The 22909-nt window shown below is 34.2% G+C and overlaps 1 protein-coding gene across 1 annotated transcript in view; it reads right to left on the bottom strand.

Annotated features, from left to right (window-relative positions):
- Positions 1–22909, bottom strand: part of LOC129221274 (potassium voltage-gated channel protein Shaw-like) — an 87962-nt gene that overhangs the window by 10498 nt on the left and 54555 nt on the right. The window contains exons 3-4 of the mRNA XM_054855733.1: positions 16948–17150; positions 15814–16002 (exon numbers count right to left, since the gene is read on the bottom strand). Coding sequence (XP_054711708.1) covers positions 15814–16002; positions 16948–17150 — 392 coding nt within the window. The remainder of the gene's footprint in view (positions 1–15813; positions 16003–16947; positions 17151–22909) is intronic.

The following is a 22909-nucleotide window of genomic DNA, read 5'->3' as shown; positions in this document are numbered from 1 at the left end:
ACGAAAATCCCTTAATGTTGCGGATCAAGTTGAATTGCCGAAGAATGAAGATGTATGAAGGCGCAAAAATGTCGTTTCTGGTTAAATTTAGCATTTCCGCAAGCAGTGTGCCTGCTATTATGAGAAATCGGAAAGCCTTAATAAAAGTACTGAAAGTTGCAGAAAACTTTCCTTCAATAACATGAAACAACATTATAGTTGGTGTTTTATAAATAATGCAGTGCTCACAGTAAATGTTTCACATTTAATTTTTTTAATGATTAACTTTCATTTAATCCGATGCTCCTATAAATTAGAAATTGGGTTTCATATACGATAATTAGCTTTAATTTTAATGTTTTAGGATATTTTTATGATAAACTGAGATCGTTTATGTGTATTGAAATTTCTATGTATCGAAATTTTTTTCGGAAATTTGCTATTTTGATATGGAGGTCCAACTGTATTTCATTAGCCAAACGAAATGATTCTACTTGTAGTAAAATTGTGTACTATGCGTATTAAATTTCAGACTCAATAAATGTATCCCCCTTCAATGAAGGAGTTTTTTTTTTTTTTTTTTTTTTTTGTATAGAGAGGAGTTGGGAATATTAGAGGACATCGATGCGCACAAAGTAACAAGGTTAATTGGTATAACCTTCTTCTCCTCCTTCCTCAAGGATTAGGCATATAGCATGTTCCGGCTTCTTGATCGCCCCATCGCTTCCTGGGCCTACCACGGTCTCGTTTACCCCTTGGTCTATAAGAAAAGGCAGCTCTTGGAAGTCTCCCTCGTGCCATACGTCGAACATGGTTTTTCCAATCGTTACGATATTCCGTAATTTTTTCATTGCGGCTGAATATCTGTAATTCCCTACGAATAGATTCATTCCTTATTTTGTCTAGGATAGTATAGTTCTCTGGTATAACCTTGTTTTATTAAATAACTGAATCCGAAACAGCTTAGGAAGAAAAGAGATTAGAATCATTTTGCTAGCTGTAAGTGAAAAAAAGCAGATAGTAATCGTCAGCTTTGGAGTTTTCTACCAAATGATTTTCTATTTGTTGCAACTTTGCTGCGGGTTTTGGAACAAGTTGATAATTTCCATTCAAAGAAAGCAAAATTAAGTATGATACGGTACTTTTTATGTACTCTAAAAATACGGTTATGTAGTTGTAGGTTCGTACTCTTATTTTACGTGTATGTAGTTGTAGTTTCATGCTGGTATTTTACAGCATTTTGGCAAGTTTGTTACAAAAATGAGCCTGAGAGCATTACTTAAAAGAAACAATGCTGTTTTCAAACACATTATTTCACTGTATTTCTGCAAATGGATCTTTACATTTGATACAAAGATACTTCTGACACAATTATATTTTTATTAAATAATTTTGTACTTAAAATTTAATTTATTGGCATGAGTCTCGGGTTGGACATTAAAAGTCAACCTCTTGTAGCGAATTAGTTAATATTTTTGCTCTATTAATACAGAAATTATGATACAATTTGTAGGTTTTCAAAGCTAAGGTTCCAATGTAAAGGAAACATATCTCATTTGTTGAGAAATAATATTTTTAACAGTTAAAAAATGTGTAAAGATCCATTCCACGAAATAATAACCACTTTGTCCCGCAAATGACACACAGTTCATATATTTTATTAAAAAGATAATAATTTTAAAAGGTAATTACGAAATATTTTGCTTAAGAAATCATACAAACGTCTGTAATTTGTAAAGCAACAAAATTTTGTTCGTTACCTTTTTAAATTATGTTTTTTAATGAAATATATGAGGTGTTACGTAGGAGACGAAATGACCGTTCTCAGTGTAATGACCCATTAACGAACTGGAACATTTACACAACTTCACTAAACAGAACCAGTTTGGGAAATTAAAAATCTTTTAAAAATAACTAGAACAAATTAGAGGATATTTTCTTTGAGCGTTAATTTAATTAAGACCTAATTAGGAAATGGATAAGGAACAATTTAAGAGTCAGTATGCATGCTTTAATGTGTTTTTACTTATGACTTAACTTCAGAGTTATCCAGGAAAATTTGACAGTCCAAATCACGACAAAGGAACAAATGAAATAAGAAAATTATATTAGAATAGAGAAGGGTGGCCCAAAGCGGGTAGGTTTTCGAAGAACGTTCGAAAATTGCAGTTTTTGTATTTTAATCGCAACAACTTCGGTTTTATTTCCTAGCAGGGGGTTCTTGAACTTCAAAATAAAAAGTGAATTTTGCATTATTTCAAACCCAATATTTATTTATTATCAAACTTAGCAAACATGCATACCTGCCAACATCTACTGGGAAAAAATCCAGTAGATCATTAAAAAATCCAGTAGATGTTTACGACAGATTTTTCATTGCTGGATAGGAAATAAAGGAACTTTTTATTATCCTTCTTATTTTAACCAAATGTTCCTTACATCTTATACACAATCAAGAGAAATGATCTAAAGTTAGGAATCTCCCGGAAAAACCAGTAGAGTTGGCAGGTATGAACATGTGATTTGCCTTACCATTGAACCCAAAGCGAGTAAGCTTAACTAATTGTGGTTTGATACACCTGCCAATAAAATATAAAGTTATAAATGATTAAAATAGTTGACTATCTACCTGCCATTATATAAAAATATATAAAACAGTTGTAACTATCCAATTTAAAGTCAGTACCTTTGTTTATAAAACATAGAAATAACTGAGTTAATTAATAGACTAATTGATTGCCATCCTAAAAAATAACTTTTTAAAGTTATACTTATCCTATTGAAAGAGATAATCCAAGTCAGCACACGAGTCAAGAAATTTTAAATAAATATATGATTAAATCCTATAGCCGCTTTGCCCAAAGGCACGTTTTTGATTTCAATAATTATAAACTTAAATTAATAGTTTTAAAAAATGTAATGACCATCGTAGTTTATAGGTGGATTCAGAATAAGTTCATATTATTGACAATCAAAAACATTAGCTGGTCTTCGACTAATCACAAGTTACAAAATTTAATTTTTTTTTTAATGTATCATTTTTTTTAACTTTAAGCCTAGTTGCTCCATGCCGCTTCGCTGGGACTGATAATAACTCGAGGGTTTTCGGATAAACAGGACATACGTATTCGTCGCCGCTAACACACAATGGGGGGGGGGGCATACAAAGGCCTGCCCGCTTTGGGCCACCCTCCCCTATATATATATATATATATATATATATAGGATAACTTACAATATATAGTAAACATTAGAATATATAGGAAAATTTTACTAATGAAATATATATCTTAGAACCTACACTTGAAAAATAATTTTTAATATTCAAAATTTCAAATTACGAATCAAAAAAATTGTATTTAGTCCTGTCTATTTGTTTCGATTGATTTCAAGATGATTGTAAAACAAAAAGCTTTTAGTTGCATTTGAACAATGAACTGATTAGTAAATTCATATTTTTATGATAATATTTCTGTAAAAACGTACTCAATATGGATTTTAAAAATCTTCTCTAAATTCAAAATTCATCAAGCACATCTTATACTTTCAAATTAGAACTTCATTCGTAGTCAGCTCCTTGCAAATAGACATTTCTCTTCTCATTTTTTTTTACGAATGCAAAAGAAAAATATTTTTCGCGCTGCCATTTGTGACAAAAATTTGACACCAATGGATAAAGTTCGCCAATTTCACAATTATGGAAGTCTTCCTGAATGAAATGATACTGCAAATCACCTTTAATACGTAAAACTTCTGTACAAACAATATTTTTTGTAAAAGTAGGCATGACCCTTGCCGTTAAATATAAAATTTCCAACAGTCAAATGAACGAACTCTACTCGCGGCAACCAACATATAATTGTCCATGCAAAAGCACTGAATGTCATAATAATACACCACTTTTATCAAAAGTTTCAGCTTGTGAGATCTGCTTGTGGTGACAGCAAATGCAGGTATAATTGGGAGCTGTGTGTTTTTATTTTATCGGAACTGAAAGTTCTCCATCACTCCAGAAAATGATTTATCCTTTGACTTTTCAACCATATCAAATTTGAAAACGTTGTACCATCCATTCGCGTAGAAAGAGCCATTTAGGGCGAAAATACGTTTTTAATTAATAGAGTTGGCTCTATGTTTAACGACTTTCAAGGGACCACAAAAAATCGTCCTTAAGTAGTAAGCGTAATTAAATAGAATTCTTTTAACACTATAGTGTACCATCTGGGACCGTGAAAAGTCGTCGTTAAATAGAGCGTCGTTAAACAGAGAGCCAAACTGTATCTCTGTTAATTAGCGTCTGATTTCAAAAAATTTTATCGATGAAACTACAACTCAACAATAACTACTGAAAAAAAAGAATGAAGAAAATCGGTTTACAAACAGAGGAAAAAATGGTACCGAAGGAAAACGGCTTGTCTATCCTCATGTATATAATAGATGATGAACGAGTAACACGCGTGTTTCAACTATGAAATTCGGGCCACGGCATGATAATTCGATAATGTGTTTTGGTAATGTTTAACATGCAGGGAAAGGCTTTATTGTGACATGGGAGAACTCGATCCGGTAACTTAACTGTTTTACTGATAAGACTGTGTCATTTCAGGGGAATGATGAAACGAAAAAATGGTTGAAAATTAACGCTATCCTTTGGAGTTTAGGGTTAATCCACTGCAGTTAGGGTTACAATTTCAACTATCAAAATATTACCGTACAGGAAATTGCTTCGTTAAAATGTAAGCAATTTTCACACGTTATACCTTGACGGGCGACTTTCTAGTTAATATATAAAGATAAAAACTACTACGGCAACATTTATCTTTCAATGCACTCTTCCACCTACTCTTGTATGTTACGGTGGGGCGGGGGGGGGGGGGACATTTTTATTTTTTATGTTATGCCGCGGAAAAGTTGAGATTTGCAAAGACTTGAAAACTGAAAAATCTTTGAATTCGATAATATAGAAAATATTATCGTTTCTTTGGTTTTAAAAAAACTTATTTTGATGTTCCTCTTAATGCAATAGGACAAAAAGTTGCAACCGATACTATTATAGAAGAAAAGTAGTTAATTTCTCTGTCTACAGAAAAATTTTAGTTATCCTAAAATCATTAGTATTGACAAAAAAAAATTCCCTTTAAAAAACATATTTTTAAAATTTTAAAACGCGTTGTGTTAAATTTTAATGATCCGCAATGATGTTGATGTCTAGATAGGTCTTTCAAAAGGTCCTGATCTAAACAGCAGAATGGCTGGATTTTTCTCTAGGCCTCAAGCGGAGTTGATATCCTAAAACCATTTTAAAAAATAATTTTCCAGTCTTTATATATTCAAGATACTCAAATCAAGAACTTTCAAGCGATGTTTCAATTCATGTTTCTGAGCTGATTGAAAGTAACTTCATTTAAATATTAATGCATTAAAATATATGCGCAATTTTACTTTCAAGCACGGTTTTCTCAAACACCAATTTTAAAATATCTTGTTCCTTTTTCTAGAAAATTACTTTACATATAACTTTGAAATTTTCACCATTTTCATTTACATGTTCATAATTTTTTGAAGTGAACTTTCTGCTCTAAGACTCACATTTTTTTCCTAATAGCTGTTTTTATTGTCACACAAAAGCTGCCCCCCACCCATTTAAAAGTGACTAGCGATTAAAATGTAATAAATTATGAAATAAACAGCATTTTCTTGAAATTTAACTTCAGTAGACTTCTATATGCAACCCAAATTCAAAAAAATAAAATACTTTCATTTTTGAGGAAAACGTTTAGTTTAACAAAATATACGAACAGAGTAGGTGTTTAAATGAACGTGCCGCCTTTATAAGACACTAAAGGGTACAAAACACTTCAAATAAACTTAAATGAAAATTATCTTAGACATAATTAGCCAAAAGTTTATAATGGTGCTATTTTACATTGAGTCAAAAAAATAGAATATTAAAATTAAAATTTGAAAAACATATTTAAACGAAATAATATCAATATTCTGCAGCTTCATTTTTTGCATGAATCACATCTTTAATCCTTTCAGATTTAAATTCCACCGTTTGCATTTAGGCTACTCTGATACTGTTTCCATACCCTCTTCAATGCAGCAATGAGTTCAGCTTTGTTAACGGGCTCTAGGTTTTGAATCTTTTTCTTTAGACTTGACGATGCCACAAATTTTGAATGGCACTGAGATTGGTATAGTTGCTTGGCCAGTTTAATACCGAAACCCTTCTTTCTGCTTAAAATCTGTGAGTCGATTTAGAGATGCGATACGAAGCGGAATCTTGTAGAAAAATAAATGTGTCACTGAATGTTTCCTTGCTGTGCCTCAGAAGAGAGTATCATGCAAGAATCCAGTATATCTTGATAAAAAGCGGAATAAGCATTGCATTACGACACATACAATAGTCCAGTTCCAGCAACTCTCATGCCTTCCCATACCATAAAGGATGTCTCAGTTTGAGAGAACGTCTTACACAAGTTTTTTCAAGCGCTTCGCTTTTCTAATACCAAACCCAAACACCTCTTTCTTCAACAGATATTTCAAATAAAGATTCATCACAGAATAAAAAAAATTCTCAGACTTCTTGCCCCTAGATGAGCTTCTCTTTGCTCCAGGAGAGTTGGACACGTCTCTGCTTCATGTTCATTTTTGGTTTTACTTCGAGGATCCGCAATTGAAGCTGCAGTTTATGCAATCTTCAAGTGTAGTTGGCATGGAGACGATAACTACAGATTCTTTCCAACATTTATGGATGTAAGAGGCATTTTTAAAACTAATTTTGGACAATTCACTGCAATTTGCGTTCATCTCTACCAGCTGTTGCAAGCTTTCTACCTCAATTACTTCGATTTTTTTTTTTTCATTGGTTAATCCTTCTATATTCCTTTAAAATCTTCAAGAACGTAGATAGTAATTTCTTCTTTTAATCCAAGATTAACTTTTTTTCTGACTTTAAACAATGACACAATAAGCAATTTCCTTGTTTCCGATTTTATCACGTCAACGACTCATTTTCAGCAAAAGAATAACGAAAAATTTTCCGGGTGCCAAGATTTATACTTGTCGCAACCTACACAGTTAACAGACAGGCAAATATTTTCGCTACTTTTCAAATTCACGTTAAATGAATTGATTATTCTAATTTTTTGACTCATATAAAAAACCAATATGATTTTCAAATTTTTTACCGACCCCTATATTGTTAAAATAATACCTTAAAGATGCTGAAATTTTTTCACCTATTCATTAATAACATGTTTTTTTTTGTTGTTTAATTAGCCTGCATTCATTTTATCCGACTCAGTGACAAGTTTTGCTTAAACAGTTATGATATTCTATTTTTTTTTTTTTTTTTTTTTTTTAATTTGGGTTATATTTCTTGAAAAGCTAAAAATTGTAAGTTTTTATCATTAAAATCTTTTGGGAAAAAGATACTTAAAGTTTAGGAATTTAACATTAATCGTATATAGGGTGTACGTATCCTTAAAAGTACCGCTCCTGCAAGGATTGTACAATAAATTATGGTGTTCTAACAAACGCGACTTCACACTTCACTGTCTTCCGTACCGGGGATGGGAGGGTTCGTTCACTTCTTTACCTTTCGTTTCTTCACGGTTTGTGGGGTCCTGAAGACAGCTCTGACTTTTTGATCCAGACCAGAAACCGAGCAATCCCTGGTCCAGCACTCCCAGAGGTGTTGATTCACTCGGAGGACTTTGTGACCACGGTGTGTTTAACGTGTTTCAGTCGCCATTAACGAACACGGAGGATCTTCGACCGGCTGGAATCGAACCAAGGACCCTGCGTTTATGGGTCCGACGCCCTACCTATCAGGCTACCAGGGCCACAACAAATACCACTGCAGCTGAAGTATTGTCCGTTTTCCACGAGAAGGCACTTCGCTCCGCCTTCTCGAAAGCAGAGTTCAATTTTGCGCTGGGGTGATTGTCGAACATATCCCCGTACTTGTAAATTAAACAACCAGACAGCCTTAGCATTTACGTGCATTTTAATGCGCAAACAATGTCAGTGTCCTTAATATGACTTGCTTCACTTGTCATGTTAAGGACACTATTAAGGACATGTCTGTTGCTACTTTCATTATTCTTGCATTTTAAAAACAACCGCTTTTAAGACAAAATGCTATGATTCGAATACGCCTTCTGCTAGAAACAGCGAAATAGAATTATCGGATACCACGTAACGGAAGGCGTAGTCAAGTGCCTTCTCGTAGACAACCGACAATATAACGATAAAACGTTAGATTGGCCATGCTTTATTCAAACGGCACATGTGTTCGAACCCCAGAGGATAATGGAGCAATTCTTTGGTTAAGAAATTACGTGAAAAAAGTTTCGATATTTTGTAATGTCTTCCAAACAATTCTAAGCAGTTTTGTTAAAAAATATGATTTTTTTTGTTGTAATAAACAGTACCACTGCTTATTTGGGAATTTTCATTACTTACTACCCGGATTTTCTGGATTTTTGGTCATCCGGATTGACTTTGGTCCTATTTAGTCCGGATAAACGAGGTTGAACTATACTTAATTTTTGATACTAAACTCGATTATCCGAATTGCCTCTCGTTCCATTTAGTCCGGATAAACGAAGTTGTAATGCACTTAATTTTTGATATTAAGCTCTTATTCGGATAAACGAGGTTCCGAGGTTGTACGTTTGTCCGGATAAACGATGTTGTACGACACTTAACTTTTTATACTAAACTCGATTATCTGGATTTTTAATCATCCGGATTGCCTCTCGTCCCATTTAGTCTAAATGAACGAGGTTGTACTGTACAATTAACTTTTGATCATAAACTCGAAATTGGTTTTGATACAGAATGATCTTTACTAATAATAAAAGTCTGGATATCTCTCGGGATCACTGGATGTCTGCTGTGCGCTAGCTCCCAGACCGTTCGGTCAATTTTCATGAAATTTGGCACGAAATTAGTTCGTAGCATAGGGCTGTGAACCTCGAAGCGTTTTTTTTTTTAAAAAATCGATTTTGTTCTTTTTATATTCCAATTTTGAGACCATTTTTCACATAAATTTGGTAACATGGGGAAGAGATATTTCACTCACATTTTTAAGTTTTAAATCATTTGAAAGCTTGGAATTTTCTGCTTAAGAAGAAGTTTGTTTGAAGTTTCTACGAGCATTAGAGTAACTGTAGGAATCGTTAAAAGAAAACCAAAGTCCAAGGCTTATCTTCAGTAAGTTAAACGATTTTAAATGATTAAGCTCGAGAAAAATCAAATATTAAAGCATGGCTCCACTCAATAGCTGCGCTTGAGTAATTATTTTTGTAAGTATTGAGTGCGGCCATGATTAAAGATACATATAAATTACTAGCATTCCCGTACCCGGCATTGCTCGGGTAATAGAATTAGCAGGGGTTAACAGTGCTTGGTGCACCTAGTTTCGAAATTCCCCTATAATACTAATTACTTATTACCTATAACTTTTTCTAATTTGGGGAGGATCCCGGGGCCCCTGGACTCCTTACATATATACCCTTGTCCTTAACCGATCTTTACCTGTTATTAACGATCCTTTTAAAGTATTGATTATCTTTGCAAAGACAGCCATCCACATTTTATTGATATACCTATGTTTAAGCAAAAACTTCTTTGTATACAACATTTTTAGTTTTTTTCTGGTGCTAAAATTATTAAGCTGCTTGATGAACTGACTTTGGAGCAAGCTATATAACATTGGCCGTGTGAAAAAATGTCTTCTCTTAAATGGATCCCTGCTACTTTTAATGTGTGCCCTTGTGACTTATTAATGGTTATTGCAAAGCAAACTTTAACAGGAAACTGCACTCTTCTAAATTCAAAAGGATAGTCCGCCTGTGATGATGTTCTTAAAAACTTCGTTTCTAGTTTTGAAAAAATGAAAGCAATAGACAGAAACATTATGATTTGACTTGAGAAAAGCATCGAAGAATCACGTGAGAAACAAAAACAATATCAAATTTATAGTTCGCTATCGACCAAAAGTTGAGATGAAGTATTGAATAATGATTTGAATGGAGGAAAGCCTTCGAAAATAAGGGATTTGAATTTCAATGACAGGTTTTAATTTCGCAGAAATTAATGGGTTTTAATTAATTTCTCCCGAACTAATTGAGATTTCGAAAAATCCTTTCTTAGTGGTTACTTTCGTAATCATGCGGACATGCCTGCCAAATTTCAAGTCTGAGGCTTCAGTGGTTTTGGCTGTGCGTTGATAACATATATACATATATATATATATATATATATATATCTCAGGACATTGATTTTTATATGTTAAGATTTTCGAAACGGAAATAAAATTTATATCTTACAATGGTTACTTGTTTTACTCCTTTAGTTAATGTCTGGTTACTTTTCTTTTTTTTTTTTTTTTTTGAGCAATCACAATTGCTTATTGTTCTCACTTGAATGTTTTGAATTCCTATCATTTTATTTTCCCACCAGCACCCTGTACCAGCACCACTGCCGCGTCGACCGGCCTCACGATGCTGCTCCTCTTGCGGAAACCATCTCCAGGTTGCGTCCATATCCTACGCACACACGCATACACACACGCATGCACACACTCATGCCTGCGCACGGACACAAACACACACTCCTACACACACACACAATTACACACACTCATGCCTCCACACAAACACATATGCCTACATACACACACACACACACGAACGCCTACACAAACACACACGCGTACACACACAGCACTGCATACACAAAACGCACACACATGCATACATACACACACACACACGCCCCCACACACGTGCGCCTACACAAACACACACGCTCGTGATTGCGAAAAACATAATTTGAATTCAAAATGCCAAAAATTCAATTCTTTGAGCAATCACGATTGCTTATTGCTTTCATTTGACTGTTTTTGATGTCCTATATTTTATTTTCGTACCGCCACCATCCGCACCATCACCGTGGACCGGCTGGCTCCTCACGATGCTGCTCCTATAGCGAAAGCCGTCTCCAGGTTGCATCCATGTAAAACACACATGCGCATACATACACAACTACATACTCACACGGGCACATACACACATACACCTATACACACATACACACACGCATGCATACATACACACACACACACCTATACACACATACACACACGCATGCATACATACACACACATACACACAACTACCCACACATTCCTGCCTGTACACAGACACAAACACATATGCCTACACACATACACATACCCCCAAACACACACACATTCATACACACAACTACCCACACACTTATGCGAGCACACAGACAAACACACATACACATAACCCGTACACACAAACACCCCCCCCCCCACACACACACACAAACACACATGCCTACATACACACACTCGTGATTGCAAAAAACATAATTTGAATTCAAGATGTCAAAATTCAAATTAATTTAACTGTATTTTTTTTTGAGCAATCACGATTGCTTATTGTTCTCACTTGACAGTCCTTGATGTTCTGGTTCCTTTTTCAGCTTGGACCAGGCCTGCAGCACCACCGTCCACCGGCGGCGGCGTGGCTGGTCCTGAGCACTGTCTACGGAATCCACTTTTGCTGGGCGGTGGCGTCCATGTCCTACACACGCATGCTCATACACAGTCGCCAACGCGCGCACGTCTTTACACACATACACACGCCTACGTGCACACACGTAAGCCTACACACACACGCACACAACTATATACACGTAAGCACCCAGGAGGAGGGACATGCTTGGGCGGGGGAGCCATTTCTAGAAACAATAACTCTAACCAGTAGAGTCTTGTCGCAACTCGTGATTGCGAAAAACATAATTTGAATTCAAAGTTTTGGAATTCAAATTAGAGTTTTTTTTTTTTTTTTTTTTTGTGTGTGTTTTAGACATTTTTAAAAAGGTGCTTGTTTTGACAATCAATCCTTTTCTTTATTGAAAAATATAACTAGTATGTTGTGGCCATCACGAAACTTTCTTCTATATCTTTCTTATATTCTATATCTTTATTCTGATCCCTCCCCATGCTGAACGAGGAAGCAATATTCCCAACAAAAACAAAATTACACATGCAAAAACTTGACGACCATCCCAATGTCTGAATTATTACAAAAGTAAAGCAAAGAGTGAAAATTGAAAGTTATTTTAAAAGCCTTGCTTGAATTAATTACAAATATTTTATTTGTTAACAAACATAAGATGGCAACAGTTAAAAATTTTAAATCATTGAGATAATATTTCCGGTTATTTCCATACAATTAAAATCACGAGAAATACGCAGACGACAATCTATTACGATTTATCTTTCTTATTGTTGCATTAATAAAGCTATTTTTATTCGCAAAAAAAAAAAAAAAAAAAAATGAACACCTCTTGGAGCGATTGGCGTCAAAATTGAACCAAAGCCTGTTTACTTATGGATTCACATATATTCCAAATTTCAACCAGAACGTAGCATTACTTCTTGAGATAGCGCACTCACAATGGAAAAAAAGAACGGGCAATTGCGCTACCCCCTTTTTAGCTGTTGACACCAAAATAAAATCAGCTCTTATACCCACTAAGGGCTACTTGCCGATAAATTTTTCTTTCATTCCGTTCATTATTTCTTGAGATACAGCAGTCACAATTGACGACAAAAAACGTTCTATAGCTCAACCCTGTTTGAGTTATTGACACCAAAATTGAATCAGCACCTGTTCCTATTAATGGCAACATATGGACCAAATTTTGTTTGATTCCGCCAGTTACTTCCTGAGGAATAGCAAGCCCGCGTAACTCAAAAAACGTCCCAATGCTCCACCCCCTTGGAGGAATTCGCGCCAAAAACCAATGGGCACAAGTTCACATAAGGGCACATATGTGTACCAAATTTCGTTCGATTTCCTGCGGTAGTTTTGTTGTAGAGCGGCCACAAAAAAACTGGTCACACACAGACGTGACACACACACACACACACAGACAGACAGACATTTTCCAAAAATAGTCGAAATGGACTCAGCACACCTCAAAACGTTCAAATCCGTCAAAATTCGAAATTCGAAAATTTGCACGAATCCAATACTTTCTTCTATATATTAGATATAGAAGAAAGTAAAAATTAAAATAGTTTAACTGTTTAGGGGAAAAAGTCGTCTGCTTTTAATTTCTCAGTTTTAATGGATTATGTTCAGTAAATAATTGAAGTATTGCTATTAAAACGTTCTTTCTATAGTATTTAATTTTGGAAAAAAATGTTATTTTGCGTTTTAAGCAAGGATGGTGAACTTTTTTCCTCTTTTAAAATATGTGTAAAGCTTTTGCTGGTTTTTGTTAAGCTACATGCTAAGTTTTCAAACCAGCCAAAAATATGAAGAAATCTTGAAAAAAAAACGCATAGTAGACGTTGACTGTAAGTATACAGCGAATCAAATGACCTTTAAATATTCTACTACGGGTGAAGTTGTACGGGTACCTCAAGTGCTTAAATATTCCTTACTAGTGATACCCGCACGGCTTTGCCCGTAATAGAAAAAATCAAAAGGTCTTTTGATTCGCCTGTATATTTACAAATAATGTGTGGTGAATTTTCTCGCAAGTTGGCTTGTACCCATCTTACGGTTCCACGTTATGATAATTTCGTATCTCGCCAATTGGCTTCTGCCCATGTTACGGTTCCACGTTATGATAATTTCGTAATTTACTCGTCCATCTTATGATATTTTTTTTCTTAAAATTGGAATAGAAAAAGAACCACATCGAATTTTCGAAAAATCGCTTCGAGGTGCGCACTCCCATGCTACATACTAACTTTGTGCCAAATTTCATGAAAATCGGCCGAACGTTTTAGGCGCTATGCGCGTCACAGACATCCTACAGACATCCTCCGGACAGAGAGACTTTCAGCTTTATTATTACTAAAGAAAGCAGTTCCCGTAAGCAGTGCCTGAAACAGGTTTTCGCTTCAACCTGAATTCGCCCTATTTTGGGACAGTTCCGATCACTTCGCTTAACACCAGTAATTTCTATTGTTATAGAAAGTATTCACAGGAAATATGACATTAGATTTAATCTCTTTCTCAGATAAGCCTACGTTAAGTCTACAAGTCATTATACGCACATTAACAGAAATCATCTATGAGTGAAATTCAGGTGATTTTAGTAAGTTTCTAGACAGCTGTTACACTATTTGACATACTCGAAAGATTTCTCTCGAAGCGTGTTATCAACAAATATGAAATGTAAGTCAATTTTCCGCTTACGGCATTTCATTTAGTGATAATTTTCTTTAAATAAACACATATCCTAATAACAATAGGTAAGGGAGGTATCTCAATTTATAAATTAATGTTGATTATACTTTGAATGTACAAGTTTGTGCTTTAAAAACTAACGTTATAATTGTTTTCTGTACGCCATGTACGAAATATACTACATTTATTTGATTATGAATTTATACAAGTTATTTGATGACAGATTCTAACTTCGGATTTTATCCATATGTGAAAAAAAATTTCTATACAAATTGGGTGTTCCAAAAAAGGCCATCTAGACCAGTAAGTTCAATCCCCTCCACAACCCCCCCCCCCCCCTTTTTTCATAGAAATGCAAAAAGTCCCTTGATTATGATTCTATCGTTATCAGAAATCATAACTGATGATAAAACGTTATCAACAGGCAAAAGCGTAGTAACTGATACCACAAAACAGTCTTGTCAAAATTACGTGATCTTGATTCACGGTATTTTTTTCTCTTCGTGGTTCGCTGTAGTTTACTAGTAGAAAAAAATTTTTAATTGTTCTAGAAAGCCAAACTTATGCAGATCACGAATTCAAAAAGTAGAAATTCTGTGGTTTGTCAATCTTGGAAAAGAACATTGCAGCCTAATAAAACCATAATTTGCTTTATTAGGACTCCGGAAATTCTTGTTAAGATGCAGAAGGATTGGGTGGAGGATATAATCCTGTGTTGCTTATATGAGCACGAACTGTGCGCTGGAGTGACCAAAAAAATAAATAAATAAATAATGATTTATCAGTGCCCCGAATGTGACGATTCAACTTTTCTCCTTTCTACTGAAATAAACATGGAATTTTTAATTACGTTTTTTGAGTTTATCGAATGCAGTTAAACGCGTTTTTATATTGAAAATGAAGACTTTTTTTTCAGATTGATAGTCCGTTTGGGCGTTTTTATCGAGTTAGCCTTATTAGGAACTCCTGTTCTTAATTAGGTCAATTCGTCATATTTGTTCAAGTGCTGCCAAATATAATTTTAACTTAAATTTTTATATGGAATGATTTTTTCTTATTTTTTATGAGTCATTTGATAAATATGCAGAAATTGAAAGCAATTGGATTATAAATGAGCGAGATATTTTGCCCTGAACCTAAGGTTAGACGAATGTTTTACACTTACCTTACTTTAAGTCAGCTTAGAAGATTAGAAACTTGAGTGTAAATAAAGTAGAACTTTAGATCAAACTGAAATATGTACGCAATGCCTCTAGTATATCTAGGTACGTGGTAATTTTACCAGTTTATGAAAGTTGGTTTGACATTTGCGCTTTTTCGTGCTATTTACTTCAAAATTAAAATTTGTTTAACCGGATAAAGAACTCTTAATTTAAGTTAAAAAAATTAAACATTGTCATAAATATACTTGAATGTTCATATAATTGGTTTGCAACAATTAATTTTAGCTTATTAATTAGTTTAAAATTGTAGGTTTTGTTTTTGTGCTATTAAATTGCATACCTGTAGCCTGAAAGAAAGAGCAACCAACAACGAAGCAGAAAACCAATGTACACAGAAAAATCTGAACACTTGCCTGAATATTCGAATAATGCTGAAAAAATCTAAAATGTCGGCCTTCTCCAGATCTGAAGCAAGCTTTTGCAAGAGCATATCTGAGTAGAATGACATAGTGGCGATGAAATCGATGATGTTGATGGGCGCAGTCATGAACTCCATCTTCTTTGGACTCACTAAGAACCGGCTGGCAATTTCAAACGAGAACCTGAAGAAAGAAGCAAGAAGCTGTTCAATATTAAGCTGTAGGAATAGCCTTAGGTTGAAATGCATAGAAACATGCTTTGTGAAATTGAAAAAAAAAGTTTTTTTGCCCAAAAAAGGGCTTTTGTATAGTAATAACAACGAATTCACCAAGGATTAAACTGACCTTTCATTTGCTCTATATTTAACTGTTACTCTTTATTTCAAATTATATTTAGCTGATAGATGATCTTCTTCAGTTCTTGTTCGACTTTTTATAGCTTTATTATGCACTTTTCGTCAGTTCTATTGAATCTTCCTACAAAGAAGGAACATTCAACAGAGCAGTTGGGAATTTCAACCAGGTGATCTCGCAGTAACCAGGTGCCCACACAACCACATATGCAGACGCATCGGCATATTTGAAAATCGAGAGGACAAAGAAATGTGAATACTGCGAAGTTTTCCTTTCAGTCACACTATGCGGATTCGGCCATTATCTCTTTGAAAAGTGCAGCTTGTCATAACCATTGTGTGAGAGAGAGGGCCATAACAGTCGAAATATGAGACATACATTCCGTCCGACATTGCTTTCGCTTGGCATACTATCTAGGTACTGCGCAAATGTCGGGCTTTTAAATAAAATTAAAGTGACTGACTGAATTCTTGACTTATGATGGGAGCTGTCCAAACCTTCTTCTTCGCAACGGTTATGAACATATGAACCCTGACCACAACAGTACTAGAATCGAGTGTCATGCGCAATTTCAATCCAGACTGTTTCACCTAATTGCAATTATCACTAGAACTGAAGACAATTTAGAACAGCTTATGGGTCTAGTTTTTTTTTTTTTTTTTTTTTCAAAACTCAAATGCTAGTTGAATCAAATTTTGCATCATATTTTAAATAAACAGTTTTTTTCAGATAAAAGGAGCAAAAACTTTGCCTTTTATCTCGAGTCATACATACCAGGCATTACACAGGCTCTCAACATAGAAGAACGCCTCGTGAGCTTCCGTCTTGGTTTTGTCCAGTGTCCAAAGGATGGTTCCGTTAGGTGGCTGGTGAATGGTTCGATTCACGATGATGGGAACTCGCATGTTCGGATGAGTTTTTAAGCAAAAGGTAACGATGGACACACAGATGAAAAACACCGACACCACTGCTACCACCTAAGCAAAGAAGGATACAATCAGTGGTTTAAAAAAATGAAAAGCTTACTTATGCATTAAAAATTACACCTGTAAAGACAATTTGAGCAAACTGTTTTGTGAAGAAATGTATGGTAATCGAAATATAACGAATAAAAATTCAATAAAAAAGCAGATACTTGTTTTGGAATCAGATGCAATTTCTTCACTTTTTAGAATCAAAAACGTACCTATTTTTTGCATGCTTTTACTGGATCACTTCGAGTTGTCAAATTTCATAAAATCAGTATTTAACGTAGGGGACGCCGGGGTTAGTTGTTACACGGGGGAAGTTGTTACATTTGAATTTAAAATTAACCACCAGGAGAAACTGACTTTCATAGCAGTATATGATAGCACTCACCCATCTGCATTCCCTGACGATCACTGGAGTGATTGCAGTCAGTGGGAGAGTGCTCAAGGAAAACGGTTTTTTGAGTCTGGAAGTAATTTTTCTTTCCGTTGTTGTTTTTCTATTTGTGACGAAGCCGTTGCAGTTAACGAATTTAATTCTATGCCACGTGAAAGCCTACATTTATAGCTAAGTGCTAACATATTCAGTAAGTTACCGCCCTATAACCAGGACTAAGGCAGAAATACATGAAATACACCGCCAGCTCAGTCAATTCCAGCCGATTATCATTGCACAAATGTATAGTTTGGTCATTATATCGGACAAATGGTCCAAATGTGCAAATTATAATCCTTACATGAAAAACACAATTCATTGTATGACTTTGTTAAAAACAGTTTCTGTACTGATAAAAATTACATATTGGTGTTTATAAATTAAAAATGCAAGAAATAATGAAATACTAAGGGTAGTATACAAACATAACAATTTGAACATTTATACTATTCATGATCTTGGTATTGGGTACTGTTCTCATACTTTTATAGACATGAATAGTTACAACGTATAGAAATAAGGGATAATTTCTCTGCATTGCTGAAAAAAAAGCTGTGAGGATGCCTTATGGCCGGAAACGTCAGCTTTAGAACGCCATTCATGTTTACAACACATTCATTCGGCTTCAACAGAAGACTGCATACAACGTTTTATGAACTTGATAACTCGCCATGAAATTAAACCCTCTCATAATGTTATAAACGCAGGGAAGACAAAATTTCATTTGAAATTTAAAAATTTATTAATTTAACGAAGAGTTTATGCAAATGAAGTGTGCTTTACGAAAACGAGCTCATAAAATAGTCGTCTTTTGAGCAATCACATTGCTTATTGTTCTCATTTGACTGTTTTGGATTCCTATGATTTTATTTCCCCCCAGCTCTCTCTGCAGCACCACCATCGACCGGCCCCTCCCGACACTGCTACTCTAGCGAAAACAGTCTCCAGGTTGCGTCCATATCCTACACACACGCGCATGCATACCCACACACACCTACACACACACACGCCTAAACACACACACACACTTGTGATTGCAAAAAACGTAATTTGAATTCAAGATGTCAAAATTCAAATTAATTTTTTCCCCCAAGCAGCAAAAAGTGTTTTTGTTAAAAAGTTCACCGGTACAAGTCTGAAGAACCGAAACACGCGAGAAACAGGACATCAATAATCCAATTAATTTTTTCTCCTATAATAATTGTCCAATATGATCCGCAGAACACTGCATGACACTACTATGGCGACACAATGCCCATTACTACTGAATGCTAAGTTTCGAGATACATAGCAGAAACCTCAAAAAGCAAATTCTTTAAATTGATAAAGATGCCGCAAATAAGAAGTTTGAAGTTTTAAGTTCTACGTAAAGGTAATCGATGAATACGAGCTATTGTCTTTACGAAGAACTTAAAATTTCCAACTTCTTAATTTATGGCATCATAGTTATATTAGGCAATTTGTTTCGTGAGGTTTCCGCAATGCATCTTGACATGTTGTAATCATGTAAGGGGCGTTATGTCTCCTCAGTTGCGTAATGCAGTGTCATGTGGAACAATGGGGTCGTTTCCAAAATTTTAAAAGTATTTTTTTCTGAAAAAGCATGCTTAAAAACACAGGATCTGACCAATGACCATTTTTTTAAATAATTAGTTTAAGTTTAATGTTTTTAAAAAATTACATAAATCGGTGCGCTTTCATCGTTTAACGCTTCTGCAGATGACATTACAAATGATGAAATGCCATTCAATATTGCCATTCACAGAGCAAAATATTTAATTCGCATCTTTACTCACACGTATTGGCAACGATATGGTTGATAGCAAGCGTAGAGCGAAATCTTAATTCGCTTCTTGATGATCATAACATGGAAACGCAGTAGAAAGACGCGCCACACAAAGAACATCATTTGTGACGTCGTCAAGACTACGCCTTGTTTGAAAGATCGGGCAGTTTAAAAGAATAATTAAAAATTAACTGTTGGGAAAATGAAAGTATTTTTTGGGTCCATGTTACTTTTTTTGCTTACTCTATCAATTTCAGCGACAAAAAGTACTACTTTTGACTGAAGGAAACAACACGATTGTTGCAGCAGGAACAAATAAATAAGCTTACTGTTGTCCTGTTTGTTGAATTTCGGGTCGTCAAAGACCTCTTCCAGGATTGTTTAACTAAAACATTTTTTGCATCCAAAAAAAAAAAAAAAAAAACTATTTTCTTATGATCCCATTTTTGCAAATCGCACTTCATTGGAATAGTTTCTTCGTTTTTAATGAACTTTGAAAGTTAAAAAAAAAACTTTTGGCTCACCATACTTTTGCAATCGTACCCCGTTATACCCCCCGTTTTCTATTAGTTTTACAATTGGACTGATAGAAAAACTTATTAAATAAGAACATATTTTTACGAGAGTTTCTCTCTTGCACGGTGAGTTTTTATGCGTCTTTTTCGGCAGATAAATGTAATATTGGTAGCCTGTTGAAAAAATTCAAATGATGACCCCATTTATTATGATTTTCTTATCAATTATGATTGATTTATTGTAAGATCTATTGTAGGATCCTCTTTAAGCTACCTTCTCGCATACCTATTTTTCATTACATGTAAATATACGTATTTTTACTTAAAAAATCTAATAACATGCGAGAAGATTTTCATAAGAAGTGTTATGCATATCATAAAATTTCTTTGCACGACGAATGGGCTGAGTTTCTCCAAAATTTTTCGCAAAGTGCAAATGTACAACTCGTAAAAAATCAAACGTGTTCAACAAATTGAGCCTAACGATCTTCAGTAAAGAGAATCTTCGCCTTTGAAGTCCTCATCATTGGTATAGGTGGAAGAACCGTGAAGCATTTATGGAAAGGATGAAGTCTTTTTCTCCCCATATGCATACACACTTACAGGCGTCACGAGAAAACTCGTGATAATTTGTTCGAGGATTGTGGAAATTAGTGATTGCGGTACCGGTATACCGAATACCAGTATTTCAAGCAATTTTGCAATTTCGTAACACCGGTATTTGTTGAGGTAAAATACCGGTATTTTCGGTATTGGCTGAAAATAATAACTAGTTTCAATTAAAGAATTTTCAAGTAAGCTCATTAAATATCTACTTATTATATTTTAAAAGTACAATTCTGTTTCCATGATACAAAAGCCAAAATACATCTTTTGATGTAAAAATTTATCTTTAAAAGCACGAACTAATGGAATATCATTGAGCGAAAGTAGCCGAAAGATTGAAAAATGATATTGTCATTACTAGATGGTGAGATGAATCGCATTTCAGTGCGCTTTTGTGCACCATATTTTTTCCTCATTTCCTTGATCTTTTATTTTCCCTTTTGTAAACGTTAATTTCGAGGGGTAATTTTTGAATGCATTTGTTAGTTGAACAATTTGATCCAACCATCGATTTCAGTAATATTTTATGATTTCTTTTTTAATTTTTTATCTCAACTGTACTAAATTTTGACAAAGCCTTCTCTTGTTAGCATAACAAATGGTAATGTGTTATCACCGGCATTGGTTTGTTGTCCTGTCTCACTATTTGGCTTTATACTTGGCAAGATAATATTTAGAAGTTATATAAATGTTTAGAAATATAGTTCGTGCTTTTAAAGCCAAATTTTTTACATCAAAAGATGGATTTTGGTTTTGTATCATGGAAGCAGAAATGTACTTTTAAAATATTATAAGTAGATATTAATGCGTTTACTTGAAAATTCTTTAATGGAAACTAGTTATTATTTTCAGCCAATGTGCCTTGAAAATTTGCATAGAGAAAAAGCATAATGAATTGAAACATATTTTCAGATACCTGCCTGATTATAATTGTAAAGAATTTTGAAAAAGAAAGCGAAAATGAGTAAACGAAACTAACAAGATCAAATTTAGTCAAGTTCATCGTAAACTTCAAACCAAAAGGGCTAATAAGAAGCAAACACAAACCTATCCTGCTCAGAAAATGATGTTAATATTGGAGAAGTATAGTTTCTCTGAGAGAAATTACAACTAGCTATAAATTAAAAATAAATAAATAATAATACACACATTACAAAAGAAATACATACACACAAAAGAATTTATCCAAAAATAGCACACAAGTGTAGAATTATTTAAAGACAAAAGAACTTCTGGACAAATAAAGATAGTGTGTATTTGTGTATCGCGCATTGTTAAAAGTACCACCAAGTTGCGTGAATTCAGAAAGAGTTTTCAACTGTAAGAAAGTTGAGTACTAAAATGCGTTCCAGGCTTGGAGACAATCCAATTGATGCATTATGTTTTTTTACAATTATTTATTTTATACTATATGACTCCTTCATTTTATATTTGTTCACAATACGTTTTCATAAAAAATGCAATTTTTGTACAACATTATGAAATGTGGCAACGAAACAATATGTTTTCAATCCTTTTTTGAGACATTTCAAATACAGGTATTCCGGTATCACGTTTTAAAAATACCGAATACCGGAATTGAATTTTTGGTCCGGTATTTCAATCCCTAGTGGGAATAAATATTTTGCCCTCCCAATTTTTTTTTTTTTTTTTCGCACATAAGCAGTTGGTATATAGTACGGTCGTGCGCAAAAAAACTTGTCAACATTCATTCGGGGGTTGAATAAAACAGAAATTCAACTCCTGATTACAGGGCACTTTTTCCCGCAATTCCAACACTTCCTTTACTTTGTAAATGGAAGTATAAAAGATATTTTAATCTTCATAATTTTACGACTGTTGTTTAATCTGGCAATTTTTTTTGCTTTCCTGTATTATTTTTAGTCTCTGGTGGACACCAAAGGGAAAAAATGAACCTTTTTCATCTCAAAGTAATCTAATGTGCCCACCATACGATTTTCATGTGCGTTTGTTAAATAACCAATCACATATATCAACTCAAAAGAAAGAATGTGCGATACAAGTAAATATTGCTTAACTCAAGCTGGATTTGGCATCTCATATTTGCCAACAAACTTGTCTCGAACTCTGCGATACGTCCCCAAGTTAACGAGAAACATTTGACGAAAAGAGAACTTCGCGGTTTATTGTTATAAAGACGCCAACTTGTGACAAAAACTTCATTTCGGTTTATATCGAAATTAGTATTTATTGAATACAAAAACCAAGTACATTAGGAACTATTTCGGAACATCAGATTACAACTAAAAACTAGAACCTGTGATTAAATTAAAAATTTAGGCCGAAATTTTAATTATAAATTTTTTATAATTTTAATATTTTCTTTATTTTATACTGTGTAAGATGATACGCTAAATCCGACACAAAACAATATCATTAACGGTTAAATTAAAGTCATTGAAAA

The sequence above is a fragment of the Uloborus diversus genome, chromosome 1 (assembly GCF_026930045.1).
Source record: "Uloborus diversus isolate 005 chromosome 1, Udiv.v.3.1, whole genome shotgun sequence".
Taxonomy (NCBI): Eukaryota; Metazoa; Arthropoda; class Arachnida; order Araneae; family Uloboridae; genus Uloborus; species Uloborus diversus.
Note: the sequence above shows the minus strand (reverse complement) of the source record. Positions and strands in the feature narration are given on the sequence as shown.